The sequence below is a fragment of the Cupressus sempervirens genome, chromosome 3, assembly GCF_028749045.1.
Source record: "Cupressus sempervirens isolate cs-2001-9-10 chromosome 3, ASM2874904v1, whole genome shotgun sequence".
In the NCBI taxonomy this organism is placed as follows: Eukaryota; Viridiplantae; Streptophyta; class Pinopsida; order Cupressales; family Cupressaceae; genus Cupressus; species Cupressus sempervirens.
Window position 1 is genome coordinate 1,058,864,848 of NC_143120.1, and position 25,329 is coordinate 1,058,890,176.

Genomic DNA, 25,329 nt, shown 5'->3' on the forward strand with positions numbered 1-25,329 from the left:
GGCCTATGCCACCTCATAACCTTGAGAAATGTGCCTCTTATCCTCATTTTCCTTTTCATATTCAGTGAACCTAGACACAACCTCATTAATCATCTCCATGGGTACACTTGGCATGTCCCGTTGGTTGAGCAAAGGGCTGCCACCTCAGCAAACTCATCTAGAAACTTGATAAATACCCCTTGCTGATGAGAACCATTGTTAAGCCTTGAGTTATGATGGCTCATATTCTCAATTGCTTCATCTTCTTTATTATTCATCCCTTGCTCTCTCGCTCTTTGAACGGTTCTTGTCTTAAATCTTGCCTATAAGTGATAATTGGGTTCTCGGTCTTGATCAAGATGGCATTCCTTCTTAGGTGGAAGCCTTGTCTTCCTTTTTAAACTTGCTTTGTCTTTCCTCTATGTTTTAATATCCTAAAGATATTCCAACGAATAGATTGCAACTCATGCTTCCTTTGAATGCCAAATCTCTGTTGGTGTAGTTGGAGGGTTTGCATACTGCAAATGCTTTGATCTTCCATGTTGCCTTCTTGGATGTGTTGGTCCTTTTCGTCTCATTGTGGATGAATCTTTTTTCATTCTTCTCTTTTACCTTATGCATAGAACTTTTGGTTTTGTCGTCCTTGCTTTAGCATTTTCAATGGTCTTGGCTCCCCTTTCCTTTGGCTGCTTGCCCATCTCCTTCTTTGTCTTTTGCTGGCAAATCCATCTTCTTTGGCTTGGGGTTATAATATCCCCTCTTTCTGATTAAGTTCAAATGCTGTAACCTGCAACCATTTGTCAGTACAATATCAAAAATTGTATGTAAAACATATTAGCAATATTGGATTTAAATAAATATTAATCTAAATACTACCCAAGCTACCCTTCCTAATCCTTTGGGAGAAATCCTTTCTCTAGTCACCTAACCCTCTGGTGAGAATTTTATCTCAATTAGGTAATTGTGCTTCTCTCTTACGCCTCTTTGGGATCTCTACTTGGTAGAGATCCCACCTCTACCAAGCCTCTTATCTCTAACATATGCATGTGTTTGACCACTACAATATATATATTGTCTCTAAGAGATTCTTTGTAAATCTCTCTGGGATTCCAATTTGAAATCTTAACATTCAATTAAGAATGTCCTCTAGTCTCTAAGTTCTCCTAATGAGAAACTTGAAATCTATAATAGATGCACTCTACCAAGATTCTCTATTTGAACTATTTTTCTTTTCTCATATTATCATCAACCTTAGATGGATAGTTTTCTCAATTACATAATTATATTTGATTCTATACCTCCATTCCTGAAATCTGGAGTTGTATCCTTTTGTCAACAAATGATTCTTTTTACTGTCTCCACTATTAAAAGAGGTTTTGCACTATATTTCTGTTATGGTTATAATTTCTTTAATATTGTAAGACTGAATTATCTCATACAGATCACTAATAGTCTTTATACGTGCCATGCGATATGTTATTCCTGATCATTCCTTGTCCTCTTCTCAATAATTTTTTTTTACATGTTTCCTCCTTAATTGCTCTCTTTTAGTACAGTATACTATCATTTAGTCATGTTACAGCTCAATTATCATCTAATCCATTGACTCGTGGATTATGATGTCTTTATCTTGTTTCAGTATTCTTTCTTCATGATCTATCACTGACTTATTAGTTATTAATTTTGTTTGTACTCGATGCATCTTGTCCTATTACTACCATTGTTCAGAGTTTTATTGTTTTATGTTTGACGTGGGTGTATAACTGATGGTCCTGTCCCTCTGTTAGCATGTAATCTTCTTTAGATTTGTATATTCTTCTCTTTCATCCATTTGCTGTGTTATATAATCTATAGATATGATCCAGGGGCATGTTTATTAATCAAGAAATCTGTGTTGAGTGTGTCTTCGATTGTCAATGATTATCTTTCATATTCAATTCCTGTTGATCGACGCATTTTGTCCTGGTGGACAGGCTCTTTATTCTGACACAATATATTCGTGCGATGGTATTCTAAGCAACCGAGTCCCTTAAGAAACACTTCCTTCCAAACATATATCCTTTTCTATTCAATACTGTCCTTCTTCCATGTATTGGTGACAGTGATTCGAATCACAGGTGGCTTCCTTATGTGTTTGCTTGATGATACTGGTGGCAATAAAGTTTTGATGACTGGGCAACATTAACTTTGTTGATTTCTTCTCTGGTATTGACGTGGCTTCAGAGGTGATAGCATTCTCATATATGCAATGATTTGTCTGCGGCCTGGATTCTCCTTATACAAGACAAATGCCTTCCGTATCTGGTTGTCTGCCTTAGATATGTTTTAATCCATATCTTCCTCCCGCCCTTGAAGAGACGATACGGATACCATCTTATACCTGGTTGAAGAGTTGTTTGGAATGGGTTACATCCCTTTCACCAGTTATCATTAATGACATCATTTGTAAGTTGTAATCGATGTTATGATTACTTAGAGAGTGTTTCTTTAATCAATTATTTTTTTAATCAAACTCTCATTCTTATAAGTTGATAACTCATATTATTTTTATTATTATTTATTGAGTTATTATTATTATTTCTTCTCAGTTATCCAAAATAAATTCTAATATTTATATACATATTTCATATTACAAATGTAAAGCAATTTTATTTAAATAATATAATATAACTATTTAAGTTTAACTTATAATTAAAATAGTCTTCTCTCAATTTTTAATAAATGTTGACTCTTATGGTTTCTATAGATTCACGAAGTGTTTATATATGTATATATATATATACATTTATATTCTGACTATTCGTTATTAGGGGGATATTACGGGGGTTTTGGTCTTGAGGTGTTTTCAGCTCCTCTCTGCATGCCTGGTCGTGCAGCAGATATTTTAATTAGGATTTTGCTTTACTTAATCAAATCTGGACCGAAAATTAGAGATCAGTAGTGGCTGAAGATTAAAATCAGTACATTTAAGACTTATATAGACTTACAAAGTAGATCGGTCGATTTAGACTTATTACACCCATAAAATATTTAAAGAATTGATTTGTTTTCATTCCTAAGTTTTCTACTACTTATGCCAACTCAGTTTCATCCCATGTTTGACCAAAGGATGTGATTAAAATTCGAGATGAGGTCAGATATACAGTTCTGTGATTGAAGATAGACCTCAGTGAATGGTGCTAAAATTATGATAAAAAGCTGAGATCAAGCTGCCTCAGAATCTAGAGCCTGCAATCAGATTTGAATTGTTAATTACCAGTCCCTTATATGAAATTGAGGTCTAATCTTATTGAAGAATAGTTGTGATCAGAACTGCAACCAAGTTTATCCTGCTGGTGAATGCTTACAGAGATCCCAAAAATCAGAATTTTGATGGTGGTTGCAGTCTGAAATTGAGGCTCCACTGCTCTTAATTGATTTGAAATTGAATTGCCCTGATAATAGTTGCTTGAAGTTGGATTTCGAATGACTGATATAGGTGCAAGAGTTGTCTTGATTTGCAGATGTAGGCTAAAAAATGTTGGACTGATCTCTGTTACTTTCATCAAACATAGTATCTGAAACAAACTTCACAAGTCTGTCTCCAGTAGTTCGAATTATCTGAGCTTTCTTATCATTTGCAATAAAAATGATCTTTAAATCAAGGTTAGTGGCCTCGTTTAAATAGTAAATCGTCTGGATATGAGACAGCTGTTAATGCAATTGTATTTTAAATCCTTGCAATCTCTCATTTAATGGTTGCTATATCGAGTTTTGAATCATGGCTATAACATTTAATTCAAATTTTTCTTGGATTTTGAATTCTAAAACCCTTTGCTGGATTGAGCCTCCTTATGATTAATAATTTTCATTAAACTCGTGGCCTTCATGTGCCAAGTTTGAGGTAAATTCAAATGGAAAATCTTGCATTTAGTTTTGTGTATTTAATTAATCATTTTATGTCTCCAATTGCACTGAATTTCGTGCCTTGCTTTCAGTTTTTAAAATAATATATGGGATCGCACCTCGAGCTTTGTGTCTAGTGCTTGGTTGTTTTGAGTCAAATGAGGGCTTGGGCGCTTTGATTCAGAAGCCTTATTGTTGAAGATTGTAGCCGTTATAGAGATCTTATATCTGATTTTGTCATACGTTGAAACAGAGATAATATTGTGTCAACAATTGGAGAATATATGTATAATAATATTTGAGATAATATTATTTGGAGAGACGTGTGATGCGAAGAGTCATGCGTTCAGAAACATGGAGAGTCTTGTATTTTGAAATTAAAGAAACTTTCGGGTATAATATGAAGAGTCCCTTAATTCTATATATACATGAGTTTTCTTTGTGCATTGATACAATTGTCAAGTGTAAAGCATTGTACTTGAACATTTTTATTATCAATAAAAGAGATAATTTCTGGCGTGTCTGGGTGTTTCCCTTCAAGTGGAAGGGTTTCCCAGGATAAATATCTTGTGTCTCTTGTACTTATTTTTCTTTTATTTATTGCGGTTTATCTTTATTATGGGCAAACCATCAACATGGTATTAGAGCCAGGTTAGATAACAAAATAAAAGAATCTATTTTGTTCTTGATTTCATGCATCTGTTTCAGTTTGCTATTTTGTAGGCGATGTATAAGTGTTGAAATTCTGTAAGCTGCAAGTCAGATTATCCTTCATACCCGTGTTTGATCCTTGTATAATTCTTCATCTATATAAGAAATATATGTCTGCAAAGAAGATAAGTCAGCATGCATTGAAAACTTCAGTTCTGATTATGGAAAAGTTCTCGTTCTCTGCCTTTATAGGCGCTTGTAGCTTCTCCAACATGTCATGGTTCATATTATTTGGCATCCATGTATAGTTAAATGTGAAGGGTCTCAATTTTGAATTACTTTTTATACGAAATATCACGTTCCTTGAAGATTATGAAGATCCTTCAGCAGACAAAAGTCTATAGGAATATGTGGTGATTGGGGATCAAAGAGTTTGAGGCTTGTGTAACTGTTCGTGGTATTCATTAGAGGCAATGAAGCGTTTCATCTCCAATACATGGCTCATTATCGGTAATGGCTGTCCACTCATGTGCCATGGTGATTATGGATTGGTTCATGTCACATCAATCTGCAACTAAGTGTTTGCCTAAGCGTCGGTCTCGAATTATTATTATTATTACCACCCCATCCGCACCGGTTATTGTTGCGATATCCTCCTGAGGTTGCATCGTTGTTCGTGTTTGTTCTGGTGGACACTTCTTGCGTCAGTAACACTTGCTGGTGTCCTTTTGACTTCATGTTGAATGGGCATTCCTTTATGGAATGTCCCGCAATCTGGCAAATATCACAGAATTGTTTTTTCGGGTAGGAGCCCTTTGTGTGGCCTTCCTCCTTATAGTCCGTACACCACAATTCCCCCTTCACCGAGTCAAGATTCTTTTTCAGATTTTTAAATTCCTTCATCATCCTTAGCATATCCTTCTGCAACACTCGAACTTTCTTGCTTGATTCTTTGTCGCTGCTACTACTTTCGGACGATGAATCGTCTGAGTTTGACGATTTGTGCTTCTTCTTGCTTGTTTTTTGTTCACTCTCCAGATCCATCGCCCAATTATATGCATCTGCATATGATTCTGGAGGTACAATCTTCATTTTCTTTTTCAAAGCTGGCCGTAGCCCCTCAACAAACCGTCATTTCTTTAATCCGTCAGCTGGTTGGCGCTCCATCTTCCCCACCAACTCTTTTAGCCTTCTTGCATGGGCACAGATCGTTTCATTCTTTCCCTGCTTTGTACTATATATTTCTGCAACAATTTCGTTATCGTACCTTAGTAGTCAGAACTCTGCTATGAACTCCTTCCTAACGTCTGCCCATGTAGTTAATTTCTGAGGATCAGCATCTGCAAACCAATCAATTGCTGCACCCCGCAAGATCGCTGGAAACTGCCAGACCCAATCATCCTTGTCTGTTACACAATTAGTTGTCCATATTGTTTCACATGTCTTGTTGTGCCTGATCGGACCTGCCATCTTGTCACCATTAAATTTCGGCAATTTCTCCTTTGGTCTTGCCATTGCTACTTTCTTTTGATTCTGTAGTACCTGCTGTGTACTCGCGCTGTTCTGAGCACCCACACTATTCTGAGCACTCGCGTTGTTCTGCACAACTATGTTGCTTTGGACAACTGTCCTACTTCCAACAACCGCATTACCTAGTGAGAAAAGATCTTCCTCAAGCGAAGTTGTTCGATTCTCTGCTTGTATTCGTTCGTTAGGTGTATTGGGAACGAAGAGTTCACTCCACGCTCGTGCTCCTTCGGCACTTCAAGCCGTGCGGGTTGCTTCCTTTTTGTTCAAATTCTCTACCCTCAGTGTATACAAGTTAAGGAACTCCTCCCTTGTTTCTTCCACCAAATTTAATCACTGTTGAGTCTCTTCTAGCAATTCCTTGACACTCCTCGGTCTGCTAGGTGAATGCACTCCCTCCGTTTGTGCTCCTTCACCCCCTCAGTGTCTGTCGGTAATCTGTTGAAGCTTCTGTTTGCGCTCCGCCTGTTGTGCTAAAATTAAAACTTCTTGTGTTGTGCATATTTCATTCTTATCTTTTATCTTACTCCTATCCTTGTCAAGCAGATTTGGCATTAATCTTCATAACACTTTCTTCGTTCCAGGTTCAATTGGCAACGGCGCCAAATGTTTACTGTATAGGGTAAAAGGATACTTATTGCATGTAGTATAGCAAGATATAACACAAAATAGATACTTTATTCATATACGCAATATACACTTCAATGCTTACAATATGATTATTTTCATCACCATGATGTTCCAAAGTCCCTTCCAGATGGTGTACATATACTTTCCCAAAGGGGTGACTGAACTGTCACGCGCCCGTTCGGATACTATTCTATCCGTTGGCTACAACATGCAGTAGTTCTAGTGATGAGGACTTTCGCTTGGGAGATGATTAGTCATTAAAGGCCACCAACTATTACATTTTGACGTGATTTTAGATTTTGACATTTGTAGAACTTTGTACTCACTTCAATATTTATCATGATTCATTATATCATGCTTCTCTTGTCATTGTAATCATGATCATCTTTATGATATATAATATTTCACATGTGAACAATGATTTAATCATTTATATGAATCATCAATCATGTCAATATGTTACTATGTTGGATGTTCAATGGATCTTGTTTGTGTTGCAATTTTGCTATATTCAGATATATTTTATTTGGTGCATTATACTGAAACATCTTTTTATAATTACCATTTTTAGTTATATATGTATAGTTTGTAGCGTCCCCCATCCCTTTGTAGCTGTCCTAAAATTTGAGGCCCTTTTTTTTTCCCTGCATTTGAAACTGAGCCCAACATTCCATTGCACTCCCACGTCGGTGTTTCCCTGCTTTGAATGTTTGTCCTTGATTTTGCTAGAAGTATTTATTAAGGAGGGTAACTTGGTTACCCAACTCATTGCTTGAGACAAATTACTTTGTACTTGGGGGAGATTTTGGAGCAACGATTCACAATTTCACAACAATTTTATTATTTGATACTTTTGAATGAGAAAAGATAGGTTGATTGCCTCTGTGTAAGTTCTTGGGTACTGCTGGTAAAGCTTGGGTCTTGGTAGTGGTACAGTTCTTGTTGCGCGCTTGGTTTCTTTTTGGGTCTTTGTGAAGGACCCACAACAAACTTGGGCACCTAGGAAGTACTTGAGGATCATATCCGAGCAAATATTCCAAAACATGTGCATGCATATGAAATAAGGTAAGCATTAGTTTTAAATTCTCATCAAATTTTTTTTTGAATGAATATACCAACCGAAACTTTGGACTAAAAACCTTTAAATATTTATAAGCAACATATGAAGTACTCAAGACTCTGTATGATGCTTTTGATGAAGAAAATATGAATATCAAATGTCAATTGTAATTTGACATTACTGGTATTAAGATTGTATGAATAAATATCTTGGTTTTCCCTTTTGGATACATATTTAAGATGAGTAATAAATCGTATTCATATAATTATGTTGTGTCTTCATTTATTAACTCATATTTTGAAAATGTTAAAATATTACCTTCTAAGTGAGACCATTGGTAAAGGTTAATGTGTTCTTTGGATGAGTTAGAAGTTTGGATCTAGAAGGGGATTTGGTTGTTGAGAACATGAGGGAATTGGAAAAACAATCCCTTTGTGGTTGAGATTATACAAGGGAAATGGAAATATTTTGTATTCTACTTGATTATGACATAAGAAATTACTACCATCTTACCCATATTAAAATGCAATTTAATGTTAAATATTACACCATTCTTATCATGTTAAGCTATTTATTCATTTCTTCTAGGCCTTTGGGAAGGGTATCTGGGGACTGATTGGTCAGATCCAGTTATGCTTTATGGGCCCCATTCCCATGGTCAGGGTGTACATGTTTTTTTTCCCAGTTTATCATGGTTGTTATCTTGTGGAGCTTGGCCCAGCGGTTTCTGGTGGGATTTCAGTCTGGGTATATACCATGATAATTTGCTGTCTTGCTACCCATTTAGTGGTTTTTTATGTCAATTCTTCAAACGTAATGTCCAATTTATCAATGCATATTATATTTGCATAGTTTTTAACTTGGTGTTATTTCTTGTTGATTTTTATTCATTTTTAGAATACTTTTATTCTATAATAAAATTTATAAATATTCTTTTTCAAACAGGACTTCCAATGCTCTTTTGGAAAACCAAGGTTTCTAGACAGCCCATCCTCCCCTTTTATTGTGATTTCAAACTCGGTGGATATGGTTTTGAAAATAAGCTGCTAGTTACGTATGAGTAGGTATTTTAGTCTGCCCGTTGTTACAAAACTGAATTTTCTGCTTATAAAATGTAACATTTTGAGCAGTTGCAGGTAAGATGGATTCCATAACTTCGGCATTCCTAGTATGAATAGCTACTAAGAGATGGACTTGTATTGGTATGGGAGATGGGTAAATGGAAAAAAAGAAAAATAAAAACTATTGAGATACTAAATTTAGAAAACATGATGACTATACACCATAACAAAAATACAGAATAAAAGATAAATAAAACCTGACGTTTAAAATAATGAAATAAATGTAAACAAAAGCAGAGATCAATTATATCCATATATTACACCAATACTTAAAACCATGGTAGGAGGCTCTCAAAGATGGCTACATTTATAACTAGTTGATGAATTTAAGGTGAATTTAGACATCTTAATCCTTTTTATTGTGTCTCTTCTAACTAGAACCTCATTTGACTTTGATAAGAAATTTTTGTGCTAGAGAAATGCTTGTATGTTTTTCCAACCTCAAAATAGAGATTTGCAGGTCCTCATGTGTGTGTGAGAGAGAATGCAACCTCAATAAGATGTTTCCTATTTTTCAAGTCAAACTTCCTGGAGATGTATAGATATTTGAAAAAATTCCATCTGCAATCTCCTGGTGTGAGGAGATGCCCCCATATGTGTCTCTGAGATGGGGATGTGATTCCCATACTAAAAGCTAGTAATAAGGCTTCAGGGTATGAAATGTGAATATCCTAGTAACTATGTCAGTGTGTTGTTTTTCTGCCATTTTAGTTTAGAGATCACTATATGTTCTTAAAAATGAGTTTTCATCAGAATGCATGGGATTGTTCTGTCTTCTCAATTTGATTTGTTGTTTGAAGATATTTTTTCAACAAACCTTTATTTTTGTCAGGGTGAAGAGAGGAATCTGGAGATCGATTGAGAGTTGAAACTTCCAAGATGAGAGAGTATATTTTAACTTGACGTTTCTTGTTTCAGATGGTATTGCTTATGATGACCCACCAGAGATTTTTATGGCTCGTTGGAAGGATCACGATAAAAGAGGGAGTTCTCCATTTCTTCATAAATTCAAAGAGGATCGTGAAAAGATCATTAAAGCTAAAAATAAGCTGTATCATTCAGGAAATCCTGAAACAAAAAGCTCTTCCAAATCAGCAAAGTCAACTTCAATACCAATGTCTTCTGGTTCACCTTCCACAAATTCCATGTTTGGTGCAAATGATAAAAGGCGTACTTCTGTCAGTGATTTTTCATCAGGTGCTAAGACTATTATCAGTAGCAGTGGGGAGCCCAGTGAATTTATAAAGGATTCAAAAACTGAATCTTGGCAGCACACTAAGAAATGGAGTCGCGCCTTACAAGAAAAATACAATGCAGAAAAAGACCCAGAGATAAAAGAAGTAATAAAAGAAATGGGACAGGACCTTGATAGGTGGATAACAGAAGATGAGGTTGAGAAAATTTCTCTGGTTCTTAAGAAATTTTCAGAAGAGGAACTTAATGACATGAAAAGAGTAAAGGAAAGGATTACTAATGAGAATGAAAAATTTGGACGAGAAGCAATGCTAAATAAGTATAGAGGGTATAAGCCAAAGAAGGAAGACCATTTATGGTGGATAGACCTTCCATATGTGCTGGTATGTTTTTCTGACTTATTTGTATTCTCATGTTAGTGTTTAAAACTGTTAATCCTTGAGATGTAACCTGCCAATTTTTCAGCCTTTATATTCAATGCCAAGTCAAACACCTCTTCAATATGAAACACAGGTCAATATAGGAAGAAGCCAAACAAGTTCCACAGAAATAGGGTTTAAACTCATTTTGAATGGAAAGGTCGTATTGAATTCACTTTTCTAGAAGTGTGCAAGTCATGACAATTGATAACTTTAAATAGAAAGAGCCATATGCACCCTTATTTGTTTTGTAGTTATTTCTTTTTGATTATTTTCATTCAGGTTTGTATCTGTTTTAGAAGACCATTTTCATTCCACCAGATATTGTGTCTCAAAGTATCCAATTTATATTATTATCAATGTCGTGTCCTTACAATGATTAAATCAGTCTTTACTTTTAATGTCCATCATCAAATCATAAACATTTGCAATACTAATACTTAAAATGATTTATCTAGAACATTTAAACATCAAAATCTGTTCAAAGGACAGAATCAGACATTATCTAGTCATTTTCTTACCGAGGTTCATCTTGATATGCAAATATGCTAAGCTATTAGTTTTTATTTTGGCTGTCACATGGAAGAAGAGATTGGTGGCATACTCTTTTGAGTAAAATTTGAAGGGTCTATGAAAAATTGTTGTTTTATAATGAAATTCATGAAAAATTAGTCATTTGCCTGCAGTAATTTGTAAGAATAGAAGTTTAGAATACGGGGGTCACTATAACCAACATGTTATCTATGTTGCTGGTTCAGGTCTGGTGGTTCTCTATTCTCCCCCAAAGTTAAGTATAGATGGTGCACACACACACGCATGTGCATGCGCACACACATGCTCATGCACACAGCTGATTATTGCTAATTCGATGTGATTTGTCAAAAATTTAAAGACAAATCAACGTTGTCTATGTTAGTGTATCTGCATTTGATTAATGATTCAAGATGCATTGTGCATTACACCTTGTCAATAGAAATGCCTAACCCCTTATGGTTTGTGTCAAAAAGAAATTTGCCAAGAAAATCAATGAACAGATTTTGATAGTGAATGACAGATGCCATTCGCAAAAGTTATTTCAAGGATCCTGTATATTGAATCTCACCATTTTTGCAATTCAATCATATTTGTCCTTTATTGAGGCCATAATTAAATGGGGATTATAAGTATTTGAAGTAAATTACCTAAATAAATGGGTAGACAGCCTGTGCCTTCCTATAGACTAAAATATCTATGGAAGCTGCAAACACCTTACAGACAAGACGATTAAAGCAGCCTTACATTTTGTTCTTTTGTACCTCTAGCAGGGCATCACCTAAATAGGGTCCAGTAACATGGGTGAATGGAGGCAAAACCTAGACTAAGGTCAGAGCCGGGTCTGGACTGGTTGAAGTTTGAATGGAATTTCTGCAAAATCTAGTAACATGGCATGTTATCAATCAAGAGTTGCAATATAGATTGTTATAGAGTTCAAATGTGCACACTTTGCACTTTTCGTTTTTCTTTACCTACTTTGGTTTCCATCAACCCTAGACATATTAGGCCCTAGTTTGACTTTCAAGATTGAAATCGCTCAAAGATGTTCTGAGTCAGCAAATTAGGATGCCTTCTGCTGGGAAAAACTCATCCCTTTTGTTTGCATAGTTGTGTGGTCTTGTACAGCAGCATGCCATCACTAGTGTTCCCTACCAATTTCAGTTGCATCCTGCTCCCAACAGTCAGTAAAACCTAGATGCTTGCCTTACTATGTATTCCAAGAGTCCATTCCCACACTAAATTATTTATTTAGACAAGTGTTCTACTTTCAGAATCTCTCTCTCTCTCTCTCTCTCTCTCTCTCTCTCTCATACCAGCATGCCATCACCAGTGTGCCCTTCCAATTTGAGTTGCATTCTTCTCTCACTAAAACCCAGATGCTTACCTTATTATATTTTTCAAGGGTCCGTTCCCCTACTAAATTATTTATTTAAAGAAGCTTTCTACTTTCAGAATCTCTCTCTCTCTCTCTCTCACTCTCTCTCATCTTTTAACTCTCTTGTATTCCTCATATACTACTTGCAAGCCTTTAATTGCAGTGGCTTCATTTAAGGTTCAAAGCTGAAAATCCATCAAAGACACTTGGCACAACTATGAGCATCACTCCAGCACCCTTTGTACGCCTCCATACATAATACATAGCACACGTTTTTCATATTTTAGCAGAGTTCTAGGGCCTAACAACCAACATTGTACACATTATCTCTGTACACCTGCTTTCTAGGACCACACTTTTGATAATCCTAAACTACTTGAGCTAAACATGCCTAACAGGGGCCTAACATTAGCAAGCTCTTAACTTTAGACACCATTTTCCCCCATATATTCTTGAAGACCTATTTCTACCACCACATTGTTCACTTTTGGATCATCTTGGGGCAATGCAAAATCAGGCAAGAGGTTACATTAAGGGCCTGTTTGGTTGCGGGCATAGGAATGGAGAATAGGCATGTAATATTGGGAATAGGAATGGCTATTCCAATAACAGGTTTTTTTTGGAATGGGTATAAGCTCATTTTAGAGGCAAAATGGGAATATGTATTCCTATTCCCTATTCCAAGTGACGAACCAAACAGAAAATGGAAAACGTATTCCAACTTTTCTATTCCTATTCCAGCAACCAAACGGGCCCTAAGTTTCAGGTTAGGGCAGTCAAAAGACACTACTATTTGAGGAGGGTTGAGTCACTAGTCTACCTGAAGGATTGTTATCATCTGATGCAGTTCCCCTAGCTGTATGTTCAAAATTCCTTTTGGTATGTTCTCTGGCACATTCCAGCTTTTTTTGATTGCTAAATCAGCTTCAAACACTGAATTGGACACATTTCTACCCTTAGTCCATTTCTGTCATCGTTTTATTTCAATGTCAACTCATGTCTTATTTTGTCTATTTTAATGTAAGATTGGTAACTCTTCTTTAACTGACAAAATCAAAGTAGCAAGTAGTATATCACTTTATAGTTAGAGTAAGACAATCTAAATAGTATAGTGGTGTTTATTTCAATCTACAACTATTGTTATTATATAGACACCAAAGGCTCTATTTATCAGAGATTACTAGACAATGTTTCTAAACAATAACAGTTGTTGACAGAATGCAGAAAATGAAACTTCCTAAACCAAGATGAGCATTATAAAAACATTACAATATAATTTTCACACCATCCTTTAATGGACATCATTCCAACTACCCTACAAAAGACATAATCTGCAGGTTTTTTGGTCATGAATATATAGAAGGCTGCCCCCTCCTCTTTAAAACGCTCCATGTCATGAGCCTGCTATCGAGACCCTCTTTCTAACATGATTTTGGGTAACATAACCTTTCCTCGTAGCCAGAGACACCAAGATCAACTTCTCATATTGAAATCACTATTTTGTGGAAAAGTCAACAAACCCTCCACTATTCAGAACACAATTTTATATAAAAACCATCTATTGTCTTTGGAGATGAGCTCTACAACCCAAAAACTGACTGAAAGAAACCATGATTTTTGTGGAGAAAATCATTAAACCTTCCAATGATGATTCATTTTAGAAAATTAAATTCCTCTCCAATGATTTTGTTGGTGGAAAAAGAAGCCCTGAGATCAACACCAATTATGATTTTTGGGGAAAAATCAGAAAAGCCAAACATGATTTTTAAGGGGAGAATTGGAAAACCCCAGACAATGTTTTAGGAAATAAATATTTAGCATAAAACCCATCCATAACCATCATTTTTTAAGGAAAAAATTATAAAACCAAAACATAGTTTTTTAAGAAAACATACAATAATAAAACCCAAACATGAAGAGCCCCATAAATTGCAGAAACTCTAATTATGGCCAAAGATAGAGGGAAGAAAAACACCACAGAATACTTCCACTATGGAAGAACAAACTTATTGTGTAGAGAAAACATACCCATCATGCAGCACACCTGAAAGGCACTGACCAATGATGTCGTGATTTTCAGAAATCGCAGAAAAAGAAAACTTAAGAGCCGTTGCAATATGACGATCTTTCAAAACAAATAGTGCAGGTTGCTGAATACAAAATGGGCGTGGGTTTGAGTGCAGAGAAATGCACTGTGACAGGGTGAAGAAATGGTGTGTGCTATAAAAATGCTGACACAGGATGAGCTGGAAGAAATCCATAGAGAAACCTACAGTTTGATAAAAACCTCGACAACTTGTTTTTGTAATTAAACATGATGCAGACTGTAGGTGGTCACAAAAGTGTTGGCAGTGCGCCAGTGTCCCAAATAGTTCAAAAAATTGCATGACTTGTTGCATACTTGCGTGGATTTGCGAGTCCAACGGCGAGCCTAGTCAACTTGCCATGGACTCGTGAACTGAGTCTTTGCAAGTTGACTTGTGATATTTTCTCGTGGACTTGCACAAGTCTTTCTTAGGGACTCGCGAGTCATTCACTTGGACTCGCGTTGTCCAGTCAACATGCATAAAGTTTTTTTTTTCATTATATCTCTCATTTGCTATTTACATTTGATCACAACAGTATTTTAGGGTGTGGAGAGGTTGAAGAATCAGATCTGAATCGGCAAAGTACATCATCATGATGGCGATATGTCCTTATGAAGAAGACTTTGCAGGTGCAGCAGTGGAAGCAACAACATTGAGTGATTCTCGTGAGATGGAGGATGATGAAGACAAGGACTTTGATGTTGAAGATGAAGAATCAACTTTAGAAACCTCGACGCCTAATAGTTCAAGGCGAGAAAAATTGAGTTATATTAGGAGAGAGGACGTAGTCTTTAGTTTGCTGTTTTTCACATTTGGACATATTGTTATATCTAATTTTGTAAACATTTATAAACTTATGCTGCTGTTATACATTTAAAAATTTGCAACTATGATGATATTTCATATATTGAGTGATTGAGATTAATCTATGATGATATTTACAACTATGATGATATTTCATATATATGCGTAATGTATCAATTTATGACTCCTTATGTTCTTTAAATACATAAGTTTCTTTTTGTTTTAATGTAAAACTACAATTTTTTCCTTTTTCCGAGTCCTTTCGAGTTTGATACAGAGTCCTTTTTTTGGTTTATCATCTACGGCGAGTCCTAGTATTTAAACTATGCTCACATGATTTTCGACATGGTTTAACTGCCTCCTGTGGACTCTATAAGTTTAGTGGTTGAATTGGGTTTTGACATGTCCATCTTTTGGTGCAATGGCAACCACACTTGTAACAAGTGGTATTGGAGCTTGGTCACAGGTTCAAATCTCCTCCTTGAGTGATACGGGCATGTAGTGAGTGACGCTGGTAGTAAGGGGGTTGGCAGTGCGCCAACATCCGTCATGGTATTTGCGACATGGTTTAACCACCTCCTATGGATTCTATAAGTATAGTGATTGTATCAGGCATTGAAGGTTAATCGTTTGGTGCAACAACAATCACACTTGTAACAAAAAGATCTTCTGTGGTTGTGCGGAAAACCCTTCGTAGTGGCAAAGTGCAAGTCAAATGTAGAAAATGACACCTCTTTGTTTGGAAAAATAAAAACTAAGTTGCTGGTTCCGATTCAAGTTCAAATTTAGGTTTGAAGAACTAGTTTGTTGGTATGACAAAATTTTGAAATGGTGTTTGGGTTCATATGTACAAAAACATATATATATATGTGTGTGTGTGTGTGCGCGCACGCGCGCGTGCGCATGAACATGTAGGCAGCCTAGGAGCATGAATTAATATTAGAATGTTGCATAGTATCATAAAAATGACATAAACACTATAAAATTGTAATCACAACATCATATCAACATTGAAATATTAAAGTAATAATATTGAGTTCAAATATCATTGTTTTGACTTTCAACAATTGGAAATTTATACTAAGTTTCAATCATCTAATGAATTATTTAAATCTTCTTATTCTTCTTCATGATCAAAGGCACTAGTTGCTTTCCAAGTCCTCAAATGTTTATTACTTTTTCAATGTATAAAGAGCTTGTTTGTTTGTAATTAACATCCTACTTGTAAAATGTTAAAAAAGTAGCTTAGAACTCTGTTTACCTATTGAAGATTTAAAATATGATTTATCACTGTAGAGAGCTTCCAATTAATTGGATATAGGTCATTATCAGCAATTGGATATAAAAATTTCAGTGGAAGAAATCTTGAGGGCATGATTAATTTGATCTAATAAATATTTGAACCATAGCAAATTTTGTTTTGTAATGTTAAAGATTTTATTCAAATTCTATAATAATTGTTTTCTGCACAAAATTATAAAATGTTTATTAGAGGAAATGTACTGTTCGACTAACCGCCGGCCTTCCCCTTTAGGATCCGTGACATGGTTTAACCACCTCCCGTGTTCTATAAGTCTAGTGGTTGTATCGGGCATTAAAAGGTCGATCTTTTGGTGCAACGATGATTCTAGCTTCTAACAAGTGGTATCAGAGCTTGGTCATAGGTTCGAATCCCCTCGGGTAACATTGAGGGGGGAATTGTTGGACTAATCGCCAGCCTTCCCCTTTGGGATTCGTGACATGGTTTAACCACCTCCTATGTTCTATAAGTCTAGTGGTTGTATCGGGCATTAAAAGCTCGATCTTTTGGTGCAACGACAACTCTAGCTTCTAACATGTACTTGGTTTGCGCTTGGTATGCTTGGGTCTTCCTTGGTTTGACTAAGGTTTGGCTTGGATGAATTAGCCCGCTTGGGTTTAAATCATGGGCAAACCCACAGGTGAGCTCGACCATAACCAAGTACCAATTCAAGCCCAACATTGGTTGGGCCCTAAACCTAGCGAATTGGGTAACTTAGGAAGAAACAATGCAATCCGTTGGAAAAATGCTAGGAGACAATTGTGATGTTGAGTTTTGCAATTTGTGGAAATCTTTGCACGGGCAGAAAAAGATTGTTGTGTGAAGTGTAGAGGCTAAAGAATGTCATGAATTGGTTATTAAAATTTTTGCCAAAAGACAACAAATTATTTTCAACAAAAATCAATGAATGTTTTTGGTAAAAATTCTAGGTAGGAGGCCACAAATTATTTTAAAAATTCAGCAAACCTTAAAAACCCCATCGAATTGCTCTGATACCCTACTATTGTTAGATATAACAATCCTCACAACACAACTAAGAGAGGGGGGGTTGGGTGAATCAGTTGTGTGCTATATTTACGAACTTTATACTTATCAATCAAATCACCAATGCAAGATATAACAATGCATAACAAAATGAACAAGAACCAACACTATAAGACACAATATTTTTGATATCAAGGAAATCCTTGTTAAGGAGGAAAATCCCGGTGGGGATGATACCCATAAGATCATGCACTATTATGAAAATGTCCCTGTTAGGAGACTTGACCCCGTTAGGAGTCTATACAAAGCATTTAGTACGTTCGTCCCTGTTAAAGGACAAAACCCTTGTTAAAAAGTTCACAACCCTTTTAGGAGTTGATGGAGAACAAAAGGCTCATTACCTGAGTACACTGCTCGGAGGTTGAAGGTTAAAACCACCTTTAAGAGAATTCTTTGTCCGAAGAATGAATAGTTAAATCCACCTTTGATGAATTGACTGAATAGCAACTCAATTGACTCTATAGTTTATAATGTCCCCTCTTTTGGATTAAGGTTGAATGTTGTAACTTGCAACAATTCGTTAGTACAATATAGAAAAAACATAGATTAAACATGTTAGATATATTAAACTAATGAAACATTAATCTAAATACTAACCTTGCTAACCCCTCCTAATCCCTCGGAAGTGATTCTTCTCAATTCACCTAACCCTCTAGTGAGAATTATATCTCGATTAGGTAATCTTCATATGAAGAGTGTCTTCCTCAAGCCTCTTTGGGATCTTTGATTTATAATACTACTTGGTATTCTCTATAAATCCCTCTCTCTGGAATCCATTTCAAGATCCCGATATTCAATTACAAATGCCCTTTGGTCTCTGAGTTTCACTTGACATTCATAACAAATGTCTTCTACCAAAGTTTACTCGGTCTCTAAGAATATGAGCTCTCACTAACAGTGATGCATCACACCTCTGTTTGGAAAGGTTTATTCTAGACTTTACTATGATCACTCTATTCTAGTAGTCGATATTTGCCCTGCTATTGATTCGATGGTGATTCCTTCTTATATATGCAGTGCCTTTCTTTGAGTATTCCTCTTGCTAAGTGTTAACTCTGTCACCTGTACTGACCTTTGGATGTCACTATCTTCTGTTCTTGCGTGATGTTGGTGTTTGAGGGATGTTTACTTATTCTTCAGATTGTGTTTGTTATGTATCCGGTATTAGCTTTGTCTCCTGTGAATGGAGATCGTATGTGCTTCAGACACTAGGCGTCACCTCTTCTGCACAATACTTGCCTTCGTTTATAATATGGATGCGTTTGCCACTCTGGCTTGGGCTTACCTATTGGTGATCTACGTGGATGGTGATTGGACATGCGTTGGTTGTTTTGTGTATGATGCCTTCAATGGCCGCTTTATCCTTTATGATTATGGGTTTGTTGTTTCTGAATATTTCTTCTGATAACCGCATACTGAATATATATAATTTTATAAAAACCTTATTAGATGTTTGAGCGTTGTCGGGTAACTGCATTTTGATTGTGGCTTGCTTATTCGATTTCTCCAACATCCATATGTATATGATGTAAATGCCTCTGTTTGACGGATTGTTTCCTTTGCTCATACGATTTGGGATTAGCTTATATTAGGGATTTGTATACTTTTGTAATATTTAATTTGATAATTATATGATATGAAAATAGCTTCAGCTATTGGTTTAGGTATTTTGCATGGACTAATTAATTATTTGTTTATTATAATTTCATTATGTATAACATTCAAATATTATATACATACTTCATATATTGTATGAAATATTATACACAAAAATAAAGGTAAGATTATATTATATACATATTTCAAATATGGATTCCTTAATTTTGGAAATTACATGCATTACTAGGAGCTTCTTTTGCAGTTATCACATAGTTCCAATGAAGTGCTCAAGGAATAACCATAGATTCCACTCATACCTATATCAAAACATCTGACCAACCTTCAACTCAACTCTAATATACAGCTTCAAGGCTTGCATCTATATCATCCACATCCTAAATCATACAACAAAGGAATTACATTCCTTTATACAAGTTATACTCAAGCAATTAGGTTGGCCTGTTAGGACTTCCCCAATGCACAAATAATTACACTAACCAATGCTAAGGTACACACAGTTGCCAGTACGAGTATATTACAATTGCAATTATCAAATCATGTTCCAAGATCCATAATCAATGCTCGCCAATCCTTAATACTTGTTATACCATCCAGTCGCCTCCCAAAAGCAATGTCACTAATGCTAACACACAAGCGACCAACACAATATGAACCAAATGAACCACAAATCCCGAAACGTGCTAAACAAAGTCTTCTACCATGCCTTATGCTCGCATACACTAATTTCTGCTCGCCAACAACTTAACACTCAAAACATAGTAACTCTGGCATAATTCCCTGTCACTGATCTGCAACCAGTCTTCACCAAAACGTCTGTAACTCATTTAGATCAACATATAAAGCTCTGCAACCATAGACATAATGCTACACTCACTTTGTAACATAAATCCAAGGTTGCATGCTTAGGAATGTCATACATTGCCTGTACTGTCTTGCTCAACGTGTAAAACATAGAATCATAGTATGTCTATCTCATCTCTGAAACATCTGAACATATGTTGAAATCAATAACAAAATATGTATGGCAACAATCATCTAACAACAATTTCAACTAGCAATATCCTTGATACTGAACAATCTCCTTCATCATCCAACAATTATTATAAATTGATGTATACAATAAGGACGAAAGGCTTTTTTAATAAGAGATTACTCAGGTGATATTTATAAACAAAAACAATTGTTAACAAAATGCAGAAAAGGAAACTTCCGAAATCAACTAAGATGAACACTATAGAAACATTACAATATTTTTTATAATAATAATTATTAGTGCTTTTCATCCATAAGGTTTAATTTTTATTCATTAAATTTAATATCTCTGTGTTATTAACTTTGCATCGACACTTCTTGTTTAATTCTAAATGTCATTGATCTAGAGAATCATGTTTTAGGATTGTAGAGTGGTGTAATTTGAATAAAATGCCTTCGGACATTAATTACATTTTACAAGGCTTGGTACGAAGTAGAACCATTGTAATAGAGGTGAAGATCCATAGTTTGACCGAATCTCTGTTTTTTAGACAGGTCATGTATGTGAAAGATTACTGATTAGTGACTGATTTCGTTGGAAGAATTGCTAGGATTTGTCAAGATCTTGTGCTTTTCAATTGGAAATTAAAAAAGTGCATTTGAAAGTATCTAATTTACCCAATTCGCCAGTTTTATGGCTGGAGTAGGGTTGGGTTCAAACTTGTCTGGTTCACTTGTGGGTTTGCTCAGGGTTCGAATCCAAGCCGAACCCGGGTCGAACCAGGCTTGAACCAAGGGAGTACACTGGCAGACCAAGTGTGAACTAGGTACATTTCTACTGAGAAACATTCTATAATCTAGTGCTGAAAACTATTATTGCAGAATTTGAATAAGATCTTTAACATTACAAAACAAATTTGCTGGTTCAGATAATTTTTACATCAAATTGAACTTGCCCTAAAATTTTTTTCTAGTGAATTTTTTATATCCAATTGCTGATAATGATCCCTATCTGATTAATTGGAAGCTCCCTATAGTGATCAATTATATTTTAAACATTAAACACTATCTTCAATTGGTGAAGAGAGTTGTAAGCTACTATCTTAACATTTTTCGAGTAGGATGTTGATTACAAACAAACAAGTTCTCTGTACATTGGAAAAGTAATAAGCATTTGAGGACTTGGAAAGTGAGAATATTATTGATGGGATCCATTGACACTGGCACAGGTTTGGAATCAACTAATGCCCTTGATGATGAAGAAGAATAATAAGTAGATTTAGATAATTCATTAGATGATTGAAACTTAGTATAAAGTTCCAATTGTTGAATGTCAAAACAATGATACTTGAACTCAATATTATTATTTTAATATTTTGATGTTGATATGATGCTATGAAAACATGTTTATGGCGTTTTTGTTGTTTTTATGACACTGGCATTTTGATCTTAATTCCTGCCCGTAGGCTGTGTACATACATACATGCATACATATATACGTACATAAATGCACACATATACATATTTCTTTTACATGATTTTGTACTAATGAACCCAGACCCATTTCAAAATTTTGCCATACCGATAAACCAGTTCTTTGAACCTGAACCCAATCCGTCAACTTAGGAAAGAATCATAGATGTAGTGTAATTCCTCGTTTGAACAGAAAAAGTCATAAATGTTTTCAGAATGTACTGTTATTTTATGAAAAACGCCAAGCACTTAGAAACTTGAAAATGATTGTCTTGTAATGTTAGGTTTACATGATACATGCAGGCAGATTTCTGCTCACTTACCAAATCGTCCATATGAGACAACATGCACCTCTACTATGAACTTATCAAGGATTTTGTTTTAGTGTAGAAACTTGAAAATGATTGTCTTGTAATGTTAGGTTTACATGATACATGCAGGCAGATTTCTGCTCACTTAAATCGTCCATATGAGACAACATGTACCTCTATTATGAACTCATTAAGGATTTTGTTTTAGTGTAGTTTCCTTGTCATTGTTAATTAAGATACCATAACAATGGATGGTGATATCTGCTTGTATCCCGTCATGCCCTTTTTCTTCCACAACATCTTTCATATAATTTGATTCTTCCTTTTGCAATTAGATTTTTTTTAACCAAACAAATCTTTAGAAGAAAATGAGCTCTTCTTCCTTAATGTGGAGAGAGCTCATTCCATCTCTAATTTGTGAATGTCTCCCATAGAAAACCTGATGGTAGGTGGTGTCATTTGTAACAAATTTGAATGACTTACTCTTTCTCCATTTGTGACGATGCTTGCCATAAAGATCCTTTTTTGATTTTCATCCTTTTTTTGAAAATCTCCCCACTAGCTGAAACTTGACACCCATCCTTGGATATACCAGTGGAAAAGTGATAAGATGATTAAATTTTTCTACTAAAATATTTGTAGAAACATCACAACATTCTAAGCGAGAAGATAAAATTACCTAATATACCTATATTGCTTGTTTCCTTTTGAAAAGATCTTCCTCTTAGAGTCATTTAGGCAACTAATTGACGTCCACAAATTACCCTGGGGTAAGCTTAAATTTTCTATTCAGTTCCATATTTCTATTGGTTAATACACTTGTGCCTTTTATCTAAATGCCAAGATTGCTTCATAAGGCATCTAGTTGTGCAGCTACATTTTTTAAATAACAGCATTTGTTTTCCTATTTTCTAATACATAAATTGCATGTATATCTAATATCTAATGGCTTATGGGATTTCTGCTTTCATATGCAGTGCATTGAATTAATTACACAGAAAGATGGTGAATTGGTGAGAGGTTTCTACTCATTGGAAATGGCTCCTGACCTTGAACCAAGGGCCACTTATCGCCATGTTATTGCTTTTGAAGACCGTGGGGATGCTAAAAACTTTTGCTATATTCTAAGATCAAGCCTGGAGAATGCCAATGTCCGTGTCATACCACGTACTTCCAAGGTAACTTCAGATTCCATGGATTTGGCTTTCTTCTCCTCTTTTATCTTTTCTGTTCATAGACACACAACTGAAAATCAACATATGACCTTTGAATGGGTCTTCGTTTTGAGGGGTTGATCTTGGTGTTGATTTCATATTTCATTATAAATGCTAGTTATTTATTGCTAGCATCAGTGATTTATTGAAAATAGTAAAATAAAAAATGCAGTTTTGCATTAAAAAAAGGTCAAATGTAAATATATTTGAATAAATCGAGTCCCTGAAAGTTACTTCCATGTAATTTTGCATTATAAAGACCAACGTTTTCCTTTTTTTCTTCACATTTTAATGTTTACTAGTCCATATTTTTGACAAAAGTCAAAGCTATTCTCGATTCCTAAATTCTTTGGAAATCTGCCACATCTGCATGTACGTATTAACTACATTCTCGTAAAGTTTGAAAGAAAATTGTTCCGAGGCAAACTGTACATTTCTTCGTACATATTCTGTTGTATAAATTCTTGTCTGTCATACTTAATTTTCTCGACATTAACTCAAATTGGAATTATATCTGTTTAAAGAATTTCTTAGGTTTGACCCGGTATTATGTTAATAAACTTATCTGGATGGAATCAATTCTTTGTTTTCTTGGAACTGAAAGTCGACATTTAAAGAGCTATGCGGTCTAATCGAAGAAGTGCTTGCCTGGGGTTATGTGGGGTTGTAACTGGAAAGAGTTTAATAACATTTTATCTGGACAAAGAAAGATGACCGGTTGTTTGTGAGGCAATAAGGAAACATAAAAATAGCTCTGGTGGGTATACCAAAAATGAAAATAAAACGAAATGGGCAGGACAGCAAGAGTATGAGTAGGAAGAAATCAGAAAAGAACGAAAGGCGAGGATGAGGAACAAGGGATGCAGGATTAACTTGCCAGAGCCACTAATGTTGCATTTCATTTATTGGAACTATGCTCCATGTCTTAGTAATTACAATTGGATTCTGGATGCTGATGAACTGGATAACGGGAAATGCTTAAACTTCATGTATCTTCCGAAAAATCTGAATATTGGTTGGCGAGTACTTGTTATCACTGAAAATCATTTAGGATTCGTCTTGCATATATGATTCTGTTCAACCCAAAGTAGACTTCGTGATTCAAAGAGCTTGGAATTTTTAGACGGTGCATTATTTTGTGTTGATTTATTTGAAATAACAGTGTGATGTACTAGACGAGCAGCACATTTAAAATTGAAAGTTAATTGATGGACTAAGCTGTTTTAAATTGTTTCCAGGACCTTTACAGGGAAGCCCAATCAGAGGGATACAAAGTGACGGTTATAAAGAAGGCACAGATACAACTCTATTTTGATAAGCCTCTTCAAGAAGTGGAGGATATGATGGTCGACATTGGGAATGATATCTATTATGATAAGATACTGCAGGAGCATGTCATTGACATGGATTCTGTTATGGAGAATGGATTTGGCTATTAACATCGTTCGCCCAAATAGCAGCGGAGTTCTACATTGAAGTTTTGTTTGTATTGTGTAAATTGAAATTAGGATTTCTGCATGTTGTATAGTAGTTATACAATTATTCTTATTCTTTAGAACAAATATTTTTCCGGTTCCATGAAAAAATGAGAACAAAGTTTTGTGGAAAAAGCTTCAGGAAACTAACGAACATACCGTTGAAAAATAAACATCTTTTACAACGTTTTTCTGAAAGCTTTTTTTTCACATTTTATCCTTCTTTTAATAAAATAATAATAAAATCCGTTTCCTTCTATGAGGAATGGATCAGTGATGGATTTATCATGGTCATAATCACAAAGGAACAGCATAAGAAAAACACTATTGGCTGGAGGTAAACAGCAATGCAGCACAATATTTCTTTCACATAAGAAATCTGGCTACCTATTGTAGCTTGTGTCCTAAGGATTTGTAACATATAGAAACAGTTTGGTGTCAATACCATCTGGATGAATTATAATTATTTCTTTAAACAATGGGAATGAAGTTAAGCGACGAAAGAAATATGTGTCATCAGAAATCTTAGCTTCCCGAAGGAGATTTTAATTTTTTTTATTTGTAACGGGAACAAACCATAGAAAGCAATGTTAAGCGCCTTCGAATTTAAAAAGTTGTAAAAAGTAGTAATAATTGCAATGAAAATTAAAATTG

The 25,329-nt window shown here is 35.3% G+C and overlaps 1 protein-coding gene across 1 annotated transcript in view; it reads left to right on the forward strand.

Annotated features, from left to right (window-relative positions):
* LOC149570385 (uncharacterized) overlaps nt 1-24,956 on the forward strand; it is an 84,305-nt gene extending 59,349 nt beyond the window's left edge. Inside the window, exons 2-4 of the mRNA XM_089823031.1 lie at nt 9,772-10,430; nt 22,964-23,164; nt 24,439-24,956. Of these exons, the coding sequence (XP_089679157.1) occupies nt 9,772-10,430; nt 22,964-23,164; nt 24,439-24,639 (1,061 nt within the window). The 3' untranslated portion in view covers nt 24,640-24,956. The remainder of the gene's footprint in view (nt 1-9,771; nt 10,431-22,963; nt 23,165-24,438) is intronic.
* Nucleotides 24,957-25,329: the final 373 nt, after the last annotated feature.